Consider the following 15847-nt stretch of genomic DNA (forward strand, 5'->3'; position numbering starts at 1 on the left):
TTTAAAAAACAACTCACTCATAAATATATAAAAAAATGCAAAAAATAGCGATATATCACCGAGAAACATATGTCGTTTCACCAAGGGATGATATCACCAAAATTCGGCGATAAAGCGATAAGTTGTTCCATAAGTGTTTAATAAATGCAATATAATTAAAATACTCTTACCTCTACAACCCTTCATTAGGTGGGTGAATAGATTTTCTCTTGCATCCTCCACTATCAAAAACCTATTGTACATTGCTATAAGAAAAAAGAGTAACACCAAACCCATGTGAATAAGGGTTTAACACGAGTGTGTCAATGGTTCAATTTGGGGCGGTTTTAAACTGAAAACACCAAAGCCTAAACAAGTACCATTTGGCAAATAATAAGTCCAATTTAGGTTAACTAATGGTTTTGTTTTGGGCTAAAGCTATTTTGAGATCATTACTGGCCTATTATCAAATTGCTATAGCCTATTTCACGATCAAAATTATAACATTTGCCTCTTGGCCTTAACGTCAAAACAATCACCTCTTTAACTCCTTTAATCTTTTTAAAGATTCAAATAAACTCATAATCATATAAAAAAGATAACACATGGGATATCAATATAAATAGATGAAAAACAAACAAATAAATAACAAAAATGAAACATATATGTTTTGGCATAAAATTTTATTCAAAATAAAAGTCCCGAAAATGGGTGAGAATTAAAAGTTAAAAACCAAAAGATTACTGAATGGTGGGTATGATGTAGCTTAGGTCATGATGAATAAGAAGACAAATAGACAGTAACAGAACCTGCTAGTAAGGCAGGAAATGATGGTTCTAGATTTTATCATAATTGCTTCTCTTAGTGATCACCAAATATTTAGTAATATTGGTTCGCATATATATCTCACATTTGAGGTTTTGGAGAAAGATAGCGACACAGTAATTAGTAATTTGTTCACATGTTTATGCCACAATTGAAGCTATGAGAAAAAAGGTATTCATGCCAACAAGAATGATAGAATAAGAAAATGAAAATGTAATTCTAAAAGGTAAAGTTTAAAAAGTAAAAACCAATATAATTGTAATGGTTATAAATTTTTATTTTTTTTAATGAAGTCGTATTTATAACGGCTAAGCCGAGGAAACAAAAGAACAAAGTGCTTGAATCCCAAGGATCGGATATAGACCATTCAGTCGTAACCGTAACTGACTGGGCGCTCCTTGCTAGTTGGTCAGCAACATGGTTGCACCTCCTAAAAACATGAAAAAAATTACAATAAAAAAAATAAAAATCACCAAGATGACAAATACAATTGTAATGGTTATAACGGGTTATCCCAAAGTTGAGGTTTTGAGAAAAATGGTATTCATGCCAACAAGAATGATAAAATAAGAAAATGAAAGTGTAATTCTAAAAGGTGAAGCTTCAAAAGTAAAAAGCAACATAATTCTAATGGGTTGTAACGGTTTGGTTGGTGGGTAATTGTTTGACGCATTGAATTTGGTCTAACAGGTTGGCTTAAATCAGACAAAAATTGTTCCATTATTTCTACCCAAAAAAGAAAAGAAAATTGTTCCATTATTTTCCCCTCAGCCCATACCCCTCCAACAAGCATCGATTTTATTAGATTCGGACCATAATGGGACATCAACATGGTCTTTAACTGTTTGATCTACAAATTGACATCCTTAGTTTACGCGTTGAGATAAAAAATATTCTTATTTGTATTCATGAAAAACAAATATAGAAAAAAACAAGGAGAGACGTTGCATCACAAATAAATTAAAGGAATGCTATAAAAGATGCATTGGGAAACAGGAAGAGCGAATAAGAAAACAACTGTCCAACGATGTCAACTAATATCGTTGAAGAATTCTTCTCAAGAGTACCAGTGAAGTCTTTTGTGCAATTTAGGCTTGTAGCCAAACATTGACAAAAATTATTTATCAATACTAGTTTAATTGACAATCACACACATCAAAGAAACCCTAATAAGAATCTAACTTGTGTCCTTTCGGAATACCATGGTTGCCTTTACAACTAAGAGATTGAATCATGCATGACCAAATTATTCTTTCAAATTACAGCAAATTACAGTATGTATTGAAGCATCATATGACGGCATCGCACGTGGAAGACAAATATTAGAGAAAGGAGTTTATTGGAAAACCATAACTCCATGGAAATCCGAGTCTAGTCCCTACTTACTAAAGACCTAGGGTTTGACAGGTGGGTGGATTCCAACATTAGTGGGCACTGGTGATAGAGGTGGAAGGGGTTTGCCGATAATGGGGGGGGGGGTCCCTTTTTTATTGGTGGTTGGTGGTCTCTTGGGGTGTGGAAGAAATGGACTATGGGTGTTGGGTGATTTATGATAGGGTGAATGTGGAATCCACTCATCCGCACAAGGGTTGGGTATGGACTTATGGTACGAGAAACAAGTGTATTATTGTACACTCAGCTCTTTTAATTTGATAAGAGGAGATATTTGTCATATAACAATGAAAGATAATTGGGCTCAAGGGTGTTAATTTCATTTGTGACCCAATTGTAATTTTGGTCAAGTGACTTACTATGAGTTTCAATCTATAGTAAGTGACTCAAACATAGATAACTCAAAAAGCTAAAACAAGAAGAGGAAACTGATCGTTTAGGGGGGGGGGGGAGTTGGGAAAATTGCTTGATTATATAATTTTTTTTTTAAGGTTCCATTTATAAAAGCACCAATTCAATGCCTTAATTAATGAAATTAGTTTTAAAATAGAGAATATTTTTAACCCCTTTACCCAAAAAAAAAAAAAACCCCAAAAAATGATCATATGAGGATGAAAAACTAGTGATTTTTCCCGTTTGAAATAGTATTTTTTTCTTCCATTTAGTGTAAATATGTCAAAAGGCAATAAAAAACCACCATTTTAGTTAGTTTTTGAAAACTTAAGGTCAGTTTAACTGATTTTATTAATTTCGAAACATTGAGTAATTTGAGTGACTACTTTGTAAGGAAATCTAAATAGATAATCACATAATTCCCCCCCCCCCCCCCCCCCAAAAAAAAAAAAAACATGGGCTGACTGACTCGTGGACCAAAGTCTTCGAATGCTAAACCGATTCAAGCATCATCCGGACCGGGTCGACATTCTCTCGTTGTCGATGCCCGTTTAGAAGTTTGCTCGATTGATCACATGGACCGACCGAGGATTTGATCACCGGTTGGCGTGCATAAGCAACATAACCGGACAAGCTTGCAAATTGCAACACAGTACGGGGAGGCGCTGCCGTGTCCATGGCCGCTGATACCTTGCCCCCTCTAATCGCGGCGCAACTCCATTATCTCATCAGTCACTCTCCGCTATCCGTTAAGGTAACTCATTGCCGTCTATTGTACCAAATTGTCGATGGTAAAGCATGATAAATTTCTGAAGTGAAAAAGGTTTCTGCTTTAGATAGATTGTCATTTAACATACTGAAAACCCTAGATCACTAAGTCAATTAGCCATATAATTTTGTTTTTCTGATAGCGCAGGTTGATCAGATATGGTCTGGTTGCAAGACTAATTATCCGTCCGATCGCTTCACTCTGCTTATACCTTTCTGCCTAGACTATCTGAAATGTGGGTAATCTCTATCTTTATTTCATCGGTTGTTATGGAGTAGTTTGAAAGGAAGCTGGGTTTTGTCGCAGGGGACGTGATATACAACGCACAGTTCCCGTTGGCAGCACCAGATATTATATTTGCAGCGGAAGACGAAAATTTCAACCCGCTAGCCATGTGTGGTGCAGAGGAAGGGGGGCTTCACAAACCCAAGAGCACTCTATCTGATTGGAATTGCAGAGACCCTTCTCGGTTGCTCTCTCTTATTCATGAACTAAGGTCCGATACTTGATTACTGATTAGCGCGTACCTATCTTGTTTTACTAGTGAAAGTGGTTCTAATTTAAGTCTGGGAGTTTATTTTTAGGGACCTTTACATATCATATCAGAAGAAACGTGTTGGAGAACTTGAAGATGAGAGATTGAAATTTGAAATTAGCACCATTATTTTCAGGGAGGTAATTTTCATGGCTAAATGTCCTAGCTATGCTCTAGAATTGGTGACCAGTAGGAACGCTGAAAATTTAATATTGAACTCTGGATATATGGTATCATGGTTACTTTCAGGAAAGTTGTGAGTTCACGAACAACACTGTTTGAAACAGTTCTATTGAGCGGACATATGTATTGTTGATTTTACTTGAGTGTCTATTTTGTATGCATTGTTTACTGTAACTTGTAGTTTTTACTTCATATCTTTAACTCTCTCTTATATAATTGCTTAATATTTTATTTACCCAGAAAAAGTTGTTCAACATTATGTATCTCCTCATCTGTTTTCTGATAATTTACTAGTTTTTCTTGCCAATTATCTCTCATAACACTTAAAATTGCAGAATAGGCATTATCACGCAAAGTTTCAATGTTTACTACTAGCCAAGCATGCAAGCCCAAAACACCAAGTTGGTTTATGCTTTTCAAATAACGATTTGAAGATTTTAATATAATTATCAAGCCCAAAACAAGCTTATTTCAAAGTTTGGAGCCAACTAAGGCAATTTCATACCTTAACATCAAATCAGAATTGAATAGTGAATGTTTCGGCGAGCTTTGGTTGTGTTGACTAGGTTAAATCACCGAAAGGAGATGAGTTTTTGAACTATGTATAGCAGTCAATTTAGATTATTTTGAGACTCAAAATATTGCATTTGCTATGTTGTACACTTGTATTGGAGGTTTTTTTTTTGGTCGTCTTCTCCTCTCTGGGTGAATGAAAAAAATTCATTGACCAAAAAGGGAGAATGGGGGGTGGGGTGGGATACAAGATGCAGGGCTAAGCCCAACAAGGCCGAACTGCCCAGAGAAAGCTACACTGGGATTGAATAAACAAAAGAACCAAGGCCAAAATTCGAGACAAACCCAAAGAGTGAGGCTGGCGTTTCTATTTTTCTTCTTTTTCTTTGAAGAATGGAGCTCCACAACTAAATCTTTGTCTAGGTAGTGATGCCCTCTAGTAGACTGACTGCTTCGCCTGCGATCCCAAAGAGGAGGGAGAGGGCTTTAGAAGAGGAAGACTCTCGAGCTTTGAATTACAAGAAACAGTGCCCTTGTAAACAATGCCCATTGAGGAGACAGACTGTAATAACGAGTGAGGGGAGGAGGAAAGAATTATCGGGTAAGGATTAGGAGGAGTGGATGGGCCAAGAGCACAGGGGATTGGGGGGAGGGGAAATAAGGGGATTCACCCATCCTATGCAAGGAAAAGGATCTAGCAGGAGACATGGCCCACAATGCCTAGCTTAGGGCCCACTGGCCAGGAGAGGGAGATAGGAGGGGAAATACCAGTGGGCGGGCCTAGTGGGTTGGGTTGGTTAGGGATTGGGGGCTTGTCCATAACCGAACTAAGGGAGGGGCAACTTGTAGCACCACGAAAGGGAGGATTTATGGTAGGAAGAAGACGACAGCGGGGGAGGGAGAAGCAGGGGACAGAGCAGAGAGAGAAGCAGGGGGCAACGTGTGAGATGGTGCAGCAGGAAAAATGGACAGAGAGCTAGCAGCGGTAGTGGTCACAGAGAGAGGGCTAGCAACTGCAGATGTGGGGCTGTAGCGGTAGAAGGAATGGAACTACATCGGTAGAAGTAGCAGGGGGAAAGAGGGGGGGTTTGAGATCGGTGGTAGCATCACTAGAGGGCAGGGGTGACGGTTAGGCAGGGACGGCGACAAATATAACATTGGAAGAAAAGGAGTCAATAGTGAACATGAGGGTGAAATGGTTCAAGGAAGGGGCAACGAGGGTTGAAGACGTCGTTGTGGATCCCTGCCGGCGATTCCTCTAGTATGTATTAGCTTCCCTTCTAACACCCAAGGACTCTTTAAGAGGTTCAATTGGGACTAGGAACAAGGGCGGCAAGGGGGCTATCATGCCATTCCTGGATGAGTAGGGACGGTGGCCAAAGAGCTTGCAGGTGGGTAGTGATGGGGGCTCCAATTGAATCTGACTTCTTCGGAGAAGGAGAAGCCATATACTTTAGTGACAGTAATTGTTGACGGTAGCGGAGTATCTGCAGAAACCTCCACGCAAATTCGTGTGTACAAGAGCCTATCATGCTTCATGGTTGTGACATCGAAGTAGAGGGGGTTCCCAATTGCTGAGTCCAGTATACTCAGAGCCTCAGAACACCAGTTGTGGAGGGGTAACCTTGGAGGGAGACCTTAAGGGTGGGAGTAAGGAGAAGTCCTCTGATTGAGCTATTGATGTTGATACCATTGTCGGATGAAGAGAGGCCAATTCCCAACTGACTAAGGCCCACTTTCAAGAACTTTGCGCTTGTTGTGTTCATCGGAGAAATCAAGGAGAAAGAAGCCGTGGTCCATGAAAAAAATCTCCAATGATCTTGAAGTTCTCCATTGCTTCAGCAGAGAAACTTTCACGATGGGGAAGGGGGGGCGAGAACCTTGGAATTGTCCCATTAGGCAGCGACTCCAGTGAGAGACTTCAATGTCTAATACACTATTCGGGCAAAAGGCCGTTTCCGGCTATCCATCAATAAAGAGGGAGTTGATGAAGGGGGAGGAGGAGAACAATGAGTGCCAAGGAGGTGAAGGGTGGGAGGAGGAGGTTCTCGGGGGGGGGGAGAGAAGGGGGGGAGGGTGAAATTGCCTCATGGGCTCCTTCCTTCTAGTTTAGTTGGAATAAGGCTCCACCATTAAAAGGGACGCAACACAAGGACTTCCCAGGAGGTCACCTATCCTAGTGCTACTCTCGCTCAGGCATGCTTAACTTCAAAGTTTTGGTGTTTTTTGGTCAACCAAATAAAAGAAATGAAAGAGAAGGGGGGAAAAAAAGATAGAGCTTATGTTGACATTCATAATTTTCATAGTGGTGGTGGGGTGCTTGAGCACTTAGATGACCAAGTCATGCATATGTTATATTTTATTTCCCTTATTCTTTTGACATGATTTAATATGTTACGATCATAGCTCTCAAGACGTCACCTAGGCGTCTGGGCGCTATTATGGTTCTGGGCATCTATCACCTAGCCCCACCGCTAGGCCACATCAAGTCATCAAAAAAGCAAGCTATTGATAGTTTGAAACAATCAGAAGATGCATTTGCTTTTGGAAAATACAATCTTATGTATTAAGTATTAAACTGCTCTCAGTTTTCAGAAATCTTCTTTTTCTCTCACCTTACTGCCTTAACACTATGTAACAAATTTGACCATCAAACGGATTTCTCATTTCTTATTCTAGAAATATTCAGATTGATATAGCCAAAGCAATTTCAAATTTTTGACCCAGAAATCCTTTTGCTGACTATTTCATGAAATCAACTCTAAACTGAAATAAAGGTTATACCATATCTGGCTTAAAGTTATGAGTGTGAAGTGTTTGCCGCATGGTTGGTCAATGTGTCTTACAGTTGAGATGGTCTTGAAGCTTGGTGTGGAGGCAACTCAAAAAAGGTACACTATCCACCCAACAGTCAGATTGGATGATGCGGCCTCCCACAGGGGGTTTAATAAGCTTCATCTGCTGTGTGTATACTGAAAACCTTTCCAATTGGCATCCATGTGGGAAACCTTTTTGAAAGAGTAAAGAGTAGAGATTTGTAATGACAGCACACACATAATCATTAAGAAACACAGGAGTTCTCTATGTACTTAATCAAGTATTTGTGTTGGCAAGGTATAAATTGACATTGTTGATAACTTTTGGAATGTTGTCCATTCAGTATGTATTCTATTATTAAATACTACAATTTTTTTTTTTTTAAATTTTAAAAAGACTCAAATTCCAGCATGATATGACAGGGAATTGAAATGTGTATGACTTCGGGTGCTGATAAGGTAACTGATTTCATTTTTTCTGTTTTGTAGTTAAGTTTGAGAACTTGATACTTGATGTTTATATATATAGTTTTCATTTCTTTTTCTTATTATTATTTTTTAATTAAGTGCCTAAAGGTTGAGTTCTTGGTTTCTATTTCTTTGTATCTGAGTGTAGCCTGAGGAAGTGAGATTTTCCGTGCCTTTACTGGATATGGACTTAAACAAACTGGTTCAGGGATGTCCCTGGAGACATCAGCAAAAGATCTATTTACAGGTTCACCATCCCTCAGCTAGTTCCCTTTTACTTGTGTTATTTTAGCGACTCTTGATTCGAGCTATTTTGTGTGGTTATTCAGCATTATTTGTACAAGTGAATGTTAGCTTACTGGTAGTATCTGATATCGAGGTTAATTAACTTTCGAGGCACCTATGTTGTTAGTTTTTGGATGCTTTGTTTGCCCCAAATACCATCTCCTTCTATGTGAACATTCCTGTTGCAGCATTTGCTATGGCTTAATTCGAAATGTGGTGAACCCCCCCAACCAAGGTTGCCAAGGCGACCAAAGCGGTTGGGGTTTTGTCTATAGGCGATTAGGTAACAAAGCGGCGCCTAGGCGACCAAAGCGATTGGGTCAATTTTTTCAGTACGACTACTTTTAAGCTGATAAATTTCTATTATAAGCTAAACAAACTTTCAAGAATCACATTCATCTAAAAAAAAAAGCATTCAAGAATCCTAATTATGAAAGATTTTTTAAAAAAAGAACACAAGCATAAGTTCATCTCATCAAGCATCATAACATATGATTATAAACTATATGAAATTATAAGTATGAAAAATGAAAGTAGTAATTTTACATTTTTACTTACCTCTATGATAGTGTGATGCCAAATAAGTGCCTTATCCATTTAATGATTCATTGATTCCAAATTTCAAAATGACTAACTATTAAGTTTGTATACGGTTTTGTAGAATAAAATTTGTTTTTTAAAAAAATAAAGAAAAAATATTATTATGTACAGAATATAAAAAAAGGCGACCGTTTTGGCATCTAGATGGCAATAAGGTGCGGAAGACGACAAAGTGGTAGCAATTAGGTGAAAAAGCGGAAAAAAAGCTGCATTTTAACAAAGCAGTTCAAAACAAGGCGGTTTCTTTGACAATCATGCCCCCAACACTTTCTCGGTTCCTCTTCATCATTTCTATTGCTTGGTGATCCTTGTGGAAGAACTATTCCAACCCCCCCCCCCCCCCCCCCCCCAAAAAAAAAAAAAAAGAAAAAAAGAAAATGAAAAGAGAAATGGAGTTGAATCTTACTTTTCTCTACTCTCCAATCTGTGTCAGTGAGACAAGTCAGGCTGTTCATTTTAGAAGCTTTGTTTTATTTATTTATGTTTTTGCTGTTGTTGTGGGGAGGAGGGAAAGCAAGTTGAATGAATTCAGTTTCTTTTATTTGTCTTTATATATTGTTTTAAGTTAAATCGTCTAATTGTTGCAGGTTGTATTTCCAGTGAGTAGAAAATATTCTATGGCTCCTTCTGCTCCACGTATAAAACTGGTTGCATCTTCTGAGTTAAAAATGTTATTCTCTGTTGAAGATGTCAAGCTTCCTACATGGCTAGATGGAATGTAAGTAAGTCAGCCTCCTTATCTGGAGTAAAGGTCTAAAGTGTATCAATTTTTGTTCCAGTTACCAAATTACTTCTAATTAGACATCTGTTCTATCCCTCCTTTGTTTATGGTAATTCACAGGTGTATGGCTGAATATCTCCCTACACTAGAAGAAACTCTGAAGGCACAGGTCTGTTGCCTGATTACGATGTACATTGCTGTTTTGCCTCATTTGTTTTTATTGATGTATCAACTTTATCTTTCCTGCTGGAAGTTGCTGCTTATTTTTGTTTCATCTGACCTGATTTCTGCATGTATCTTGCAACAATGACTTTTTAGGTTTATTTCTTTTGAAGGTCTTGGACTCTGTTGCATCAATTGGAGTCAGAAGACGGTTTATCGAGGCTTTAGCCCCTCTATTTGGGAGGCCTGTGGAAGCAGATCCAGTATGTTTGATTGAGAATATTTCGATCTGATAATTCTCTGAAGTTGTCAGATTGACTGGTCTATATTCATGTGTTTTTCTAGGTCTTTTGTAGGAAGGCTACAGTTCTTGCTGCCACTGGGGTTTTTACATTTCTGGTAATAGTTTTTTTAATATTATTCTTGTAACAAGAAAATTTCATATTCTTTTTTTTTTATTATTATTATTTGAATTCTGCATTAGAAGTTGCAAATTGCATCAATTAGATACTCATAGCTGGCTATTTAGAATTGGGTAATGTACTGTTTTTTATTTTTTGAGAATAAATAGACATGCTTGTATAATTCTTTTACTGCTGTGTATGCAATATCTTTTGTATGTATATATATAAAATTTTGGAAAAAAGATGTTTCTTGGTCATGTGGACCCTGCACTACTGCTGCAGGACAATGTAGAGTGTTTACACAGGATCGACTAGGATGGATTTTTCGCTTTGTAAGGGGCCAGTCAGGTCATTTCTGGGAGCAGGCAGCTGCACAAGCAAACGCTTAGTCCAAATTTAAGTGGAAAAGCAGTAAATAAGTCACTGTTTGCAAAACAAGTCTGTAAATGTAAAAAAGAGTAGGAGTCTTGTGACTAGTGGAAGTCAAATGAATTGATTGCAATGTATCAGTGAGAAGGGTAAATTAGGAAGAAGAGATGACATAATGTCAGTAGGGAAAGAATTGTACAAAAAGAGTTAGAAGCACAGCCATGAGCCACAAGCTGTTAACAGAACTGGGTTGAAACGTTGAAACCTCAGCAGCACTTCGAATGGAAGAACTCCACTAAGGCTCTTTTTGGTATCAATTATCATTGTCAATTATGAGAAATTTTCATTATTTTAAATTGTTTGGCATCTATTCTGAATTTTAGTTTTATTTAAAATAATAGAAAAACCTCCAAAATCCATAATGAACTTTTTGTCCATTATGGATTATGATGAGAATTTCATTATCTTCATTTGTGTAAGTTTACTTAAAGTTCTATAAGTAAGATGAGGGTAAAATAGTCAATACACATTCTTTTATAACAACCATACTTTTTCCTTCTTTTCTCACTTGTTTACTATCATTTTTAACAATCTTTTATCTTGACACCAAACTTATTTTCCATTTCATAATTTATTTTCGATAAAATTCACCAAACCATTTTTCATTATTGACCAAAAATGAATTCTTGTACTTATTTATTTTAAATAGGCATAATAGAGAATGAGAATTGATACCAAAAAGAGCCTAAATATGCTCTGGTAAACTTGAAATTCAGGATAGATGATAGCAATTTAGAATTGCTAAAAGCAACAAGTAGTCTCCTCAACAAGAAAATGAAACAAGAGTTTCTGGCACTTGATACCAAGCCAGTGTCTCTTATCTTTTTGGGTGCGGTGTGGTGGGGGGCTTGTAGTTAACTTAATTATACTTCTCTGATTCTTTATTTTCAAATTTTTTTGCTGCACCCATTGCCCTGCCACAACGAGCCATGTGTCTCTTTAACCAATTCTTTGTTTACTGTTGTTTCTTCTAGACCTCATCTGATGTCACTTTTGAACATTTTTTTCTCTGTTAAGAGAGTGATATGCCTTTGGAATAACATGATTACTTGATTGTTTTTGCTCTGCCCTGTCCCGTCTCTTTTTCTGGGTCACTTTTTGACATTTATGTCTTGCTGGGATTCGTGCCTGAAATTTTCTTATTTTATTTTTTATTCTATGTGCTGTACTTTCTTTCTGGTTAGTTGGATTTACTGTTTGTTGTTCGTGGCTAGGTTCACTTTTTCATTCCAACTCAGTTCCCTAAGCAACAACCTGTTTTAATGCTTCAAAGTTCTCAGGTAATTTTGATACTCTACTGATTTTCTCTGCTCATTTGAATCACAGTAATATAGATGTTCATTTATAAATGTAGGTTCCATGTTTATGTTGCTGCTTTATTATACTCATCCAAAAAATGTTAACATGGATATCTCATTTAATATATAGGTTTTGGCTTCCACATATGCATAACATCCATAATGGCAGGTTGACTCAACAGAATTTATCAGGCATGGATTAGTTTAGAATTCATCATGCATGGATTAGGTAGGATGAAAGGTTAAACTTGAGCTTGATAGAACCAATTTTGGTGTTGTAGGTCTTGGACATTTCTGGTGGAAAAGAAGCAATCTTCTTCTCTGGACTTGGTTACCATAACATGATTTACCACCTGGATTTTTTACATATCCTTGGTCTCTTCATCTTTGTAGATCTCTTCTTTAGTAGCTGCATTGTCAGCAGTCCCATCATCTTGAAGTTGAGGGTCATAAAACTTGGCCTTGGTGCCTTCTACAGTAACTATAGAAGGAACCTGGTTCTGTCTAAGGTTGCAGGTATTGCTTAATCAGCAGAACTGTCAGGTTTGGTGTCTAGAAAGTCTGTCTACCTTCTCTGGATTGAGGATTAATTCTTTGGTTATTAGACTTGATTAAGTCTTCCACTTGGCAGCTTTCTTAAAACAAGCTTGAAAATCGTGAAATGCTTATAACTCTTATCAAATTAAGGTTCTACCGCTACCTGATATTTGAGACAAGCTGGTGGGAGTCTTGGTCCATTCAATCAAAAAGGAGCCTTAGTGTAGCTTGTTCAGCTTGCCATGTGAGTGCTGTTTAAAAAGTTGAGGAAACTATATTTTTCTTTAGTTCTTCACGCATCTCCTCTCCTGTAGCCGGCTTCCTTCCTCGATGTTTTTGATTCACCTCATAGTTGTGCACCATTCTTGTGCTGTTGTTCCCTTGGAGCCCACAAACTTCATATTTCTAGCTTTTGGAAGCTCAAAGCCATCAAAGTAATCATTTGAGCAACATAACTTCATAGTATACCTGAAAGTGCACAAGCAGCATCGCAGAAAGCTGACATTTCTCCAGCAATCAAATTGGTATCTCCAGCTCAACCTCCTTGACCTTAGTTCTCTCTCTATCGGGGTCTCCCTACTGGGCCTTCTTTTGCACTTCTAGTGTGAAGACAGACTGAAGTTGTGGATCAGTTCTGGGCAAGCCTCTCAACCTGGATGGAAGAATAAATAGAAAAGAAAAAGGACGAAGAACACGGATTCTGAATTTTCTCACCTTTTTTCTTCACTATCCCTGATCCTTACCTTCTATTAGGTTTTGAAACTAGTCCAAGATAATTGGATCAGAACACCCATAAGTGATTAGATTAGATTTAAGAGAAGCTTAATATTTGAACAAGAGATGATGCATAATGGGTAGACATTCAACACTTTCTTGATACTGATGGGACAAAAGGATATGACTTGAAGCATCTCACTCCAAGCATAGGCTCAACCACCTCAGCCTCACATCAACAACATAATTTCACTGGAGCTTTGTTTCTGACAGAGGAACTGCAGATATAAAAATTATGTGACTCAATTATGTTCGTACTTTGGTTTCAAATGCTTACTGGCTGGTCTTTTCATTGATAGGTTGGAAGGGTTCTACACCCTCATTTAATGGCCTAGACATATCCAAAGGCTTACTTGAGACTCATCAATGTTGTTCACATCTCAAGAGTGAAAGTAACTTACTGGCATCCCTAGTATTTTGCAAGTTCAGAGACTAGGACACAACTAACTAGACAAATTAATCCGGGCCACTTACCCCCCTTATATGTCAGCTGTCAAAATAGGCCCATGCAATAGTAAATACAAATTTCCAGACCATGGGCCATATACGTTGTTATGTGTTACCGGAGCCTTTTAAGGACATGTTCCTTGGATGCTGCTATGAATGCTACTTTGACGACCTCTATTTTCTTTTATTGTGTGTTTGTTGTAGCTTCTATAGGATTGTTGTAGCCAAGCATTTAGTCAGGTTAAGGTTATGGTTGTTGTTGTTGCTGTTTTTAGCATGATTTGGGCTTGTTCCAATGTGAATACTTGTGCTGAAATCCTTCTTGACCTACATCATTGTATCCCCCAAAACTGCATACTTGGTTCATAATGTGGCTAATGCTTTAATCATAATGGCTGTTCCCATGATGGATGATGATGTAGCCAGATGGAAGCTCTTAAGAAAGCATTCTTGAAACTTTCCTGTACATCTAATCTTGCAGAAACCTATAGATACGTTGGTGGTCTGTCTACATTTTGGACTGCCTGTGTACATATTACGTTACTGGGTTCCAACCATTTACCCTTTTGAATTAATCTTATTAACACAAATGCCTCTTTGAAGTTCCCTGTTTTTTTTCTTCTTTCTTCCTGGCAGCATTTCAACTCTCAAGGCACACCTGTCATGTCACCTCCTTTGACTGATTATCGCTGGAGTCCAAGATGGGAAGCCTCACTGATGGCTGAGCGCATCTTGTAAGTTCTTAATTCTGTAAATCATGCTTTCTATTTTTGGTATCTATTCTATCTCGTACTGAAAATGCATGAATGAACTGTTTTGGTAGTGAGTTCCTGGTGGATGAGTGTATAAGTTTCAAGAAGTACTGCAATGATACCCAACTTCAACAACACTAGTGTAGTGGTTTTTGAAGGTAGCAACACCCTAGAGTAGGTGAATATTGTGTATGCTGTTTGCTTCTGTTGGGATTGTTTGTAAAATGTACAAATGTCCTTTCTATTTTGCGATAGTGATATTCATATTTTGTACTCTGCTTGTAATGGAGCACTGAAAAGATGTATCAATGATAAGATACCAAAGCAAGCAGGCTCCCAGTACAGAGGTAACGAAAAATGTTCTCTATGATTTTATTTGAGGGGATACCAGAATTATAGCAACAGTCAGAAAAGTTCAAGCTACTTGACAAAATGGAAAACAGAGAAGCTTTTGAGTTAACCTGAGGAAAGGAAGGCCTGGGCTATTGTTTTCTAGGTGTTATACCGTTACAGCCAAGCTTCTTATAGTTTCTGTTTTGACCCAAAAAAAAGCTTCTCATAGGTACGCACCAAGAGTGTCTTCCGGGCTAAAGAATCTACTGCCTGTTTAGATTCCGTAGAAATAAAAAAAGGTTTAAAACTCAAAAACCTAGTGGATAAAACATAAAAGTACTCTCGCCCATAAATCTTCGTGGAATGTATCGTTTCTCCCTGATTTATCTTCCCCGTATTGCCTGTCGGTCCATGATCCAGGATCCAGGATCCAGGATCCAGATTCTATGTTGTTGGTCCCCTCCTGCGGATTGCAAGCTGGCAGTAGCAATGGACATGCCCATGTGATATGGTGGATCTGCTGAAGCCGAATAATGAGTCGATATGGACAACCAGATCCCCTGCAGAGGTTTTCCGTGGGGTGCCCGTGAACCATTTAGGCACCGTCTATTTGTTGGAATAAATGTGGTGGTGGAAAAAGTTTGAAAAAACTGATTTTTAGATGAAATTTGAAAGTGTAATTTGCTTGATTAACTGAGGTGGGGAAGTTGGCAAATTAAAAACGCTTCTTTGTCGATGAGATATGCTAATTTTTTCACTTCATACATTTTCAAAATTTCACAAAATAAATAGAATTTTATGAAAAAAATATAGAAAACAACAGGGATTCATATTTAACATTTTTTCACAAAATAATTTCCTTTTCTCTCACCTCACTGCATATGGCCCATATGTTTATTGTTTCCACCTTTTTATCCCAATCCTACCTTTGAAAACAAATGCAATCTCAGGAAAATTATGTGATTAAATGTTTTTAAATTTTCTTTGTAAAAGTAGTCACTCAATGTTTTACTTAAGGGCTGTTTGGTTATATGAATCCATAGATTTCAAATATCTGGATTCATGAATCTGAGAATTATACTTGTTTGGTTGTAAAAATCTCTAGATTCATGAAATCTAGAGATTCACCTTTTTACATTAAAAACGTGAATCTGTAGATTTATGGGTAAAAGATGAAATTCAGAGATTTCAAAAAAATTATACATTTGCACATTCACAAAAATCACGTTGAT

The 15847-nt window shown here is 37.6% G+C and overlaps 1 protein-coding gene across 1 annotated transcript; it reads left to right on the forward strand.

Annotated features, from left to right (window-relative positions):
* The first annotated feature begins 3138 nt into the window (after positions 1-3138).
* Positions 3139-15454, forward strand: LOC149017576 (BRCA1-A complex subunit BRE-like protein). The gene is made up of 13 exons (XM_089151910.1): positions 3139-3343; positions 3506-3593; positions 3665-3854; positions 3943-4033; positions 7829-7864; positions 8022-8120; positions 9346-9476; positions 9600-9648; positions 9815-9904; positions 9987-10040; positions 11689-11754; positions 14167-14264; positions 14354-15454. The coding sequence occupies exons 1-13, from the start codon at positions 3266-3268 to the stop codon at positions 14421-14423; spliced, it is 1140 nt and encodes a 379-aa protein (XP_089008036.1). The 5' UTR covers positions 3139-3265; the 3' UTR covers positions 14424-15454.
* Positions 15455-15847: the final 393 nt, after the last annotated feature.

Source organism: Hakea prostrata, chromosome 4 (assembly GCF_041222555.1).
Source record: "Hakea prostrata isolate BN-2017 chromosome 4, UWA_Hpros_2, whole genome shotgun sequence".
In the NCBI taxonomy this organism is placed as follows: Eukaryota; Viridiplantae; Streptophyta; class Magnoliopsida; order Proteales; family Proteaceae; genus Hakea; species Hakea prostrata.

Excerpts from the sequence above, each read along its gene's own strand:
- LOC149017576 (XM_089151910.1), top strand. The coding sequence starts at position 3,266 with ATGGCCGCTGATACCTTGCCCCCTCTAATCGCGGCGCAACTCCATTAT. Across the intron at positions 8,121-9,345 it reads AGCAAAAGATCTATTTACAG|GTTGTATTTCCAGTGAGTAG; the intron begins GTTCACCATCCC and ends TAATTGTTGCAG. Across the intron at positions 14,265-14,353 it reads CTGATGGCTGAGCGCATCTT|TGAGTTCCTGGTGGATGAGT; the intron begins GTAAGTTCTTAA and ends CTGTTTTGGTAG.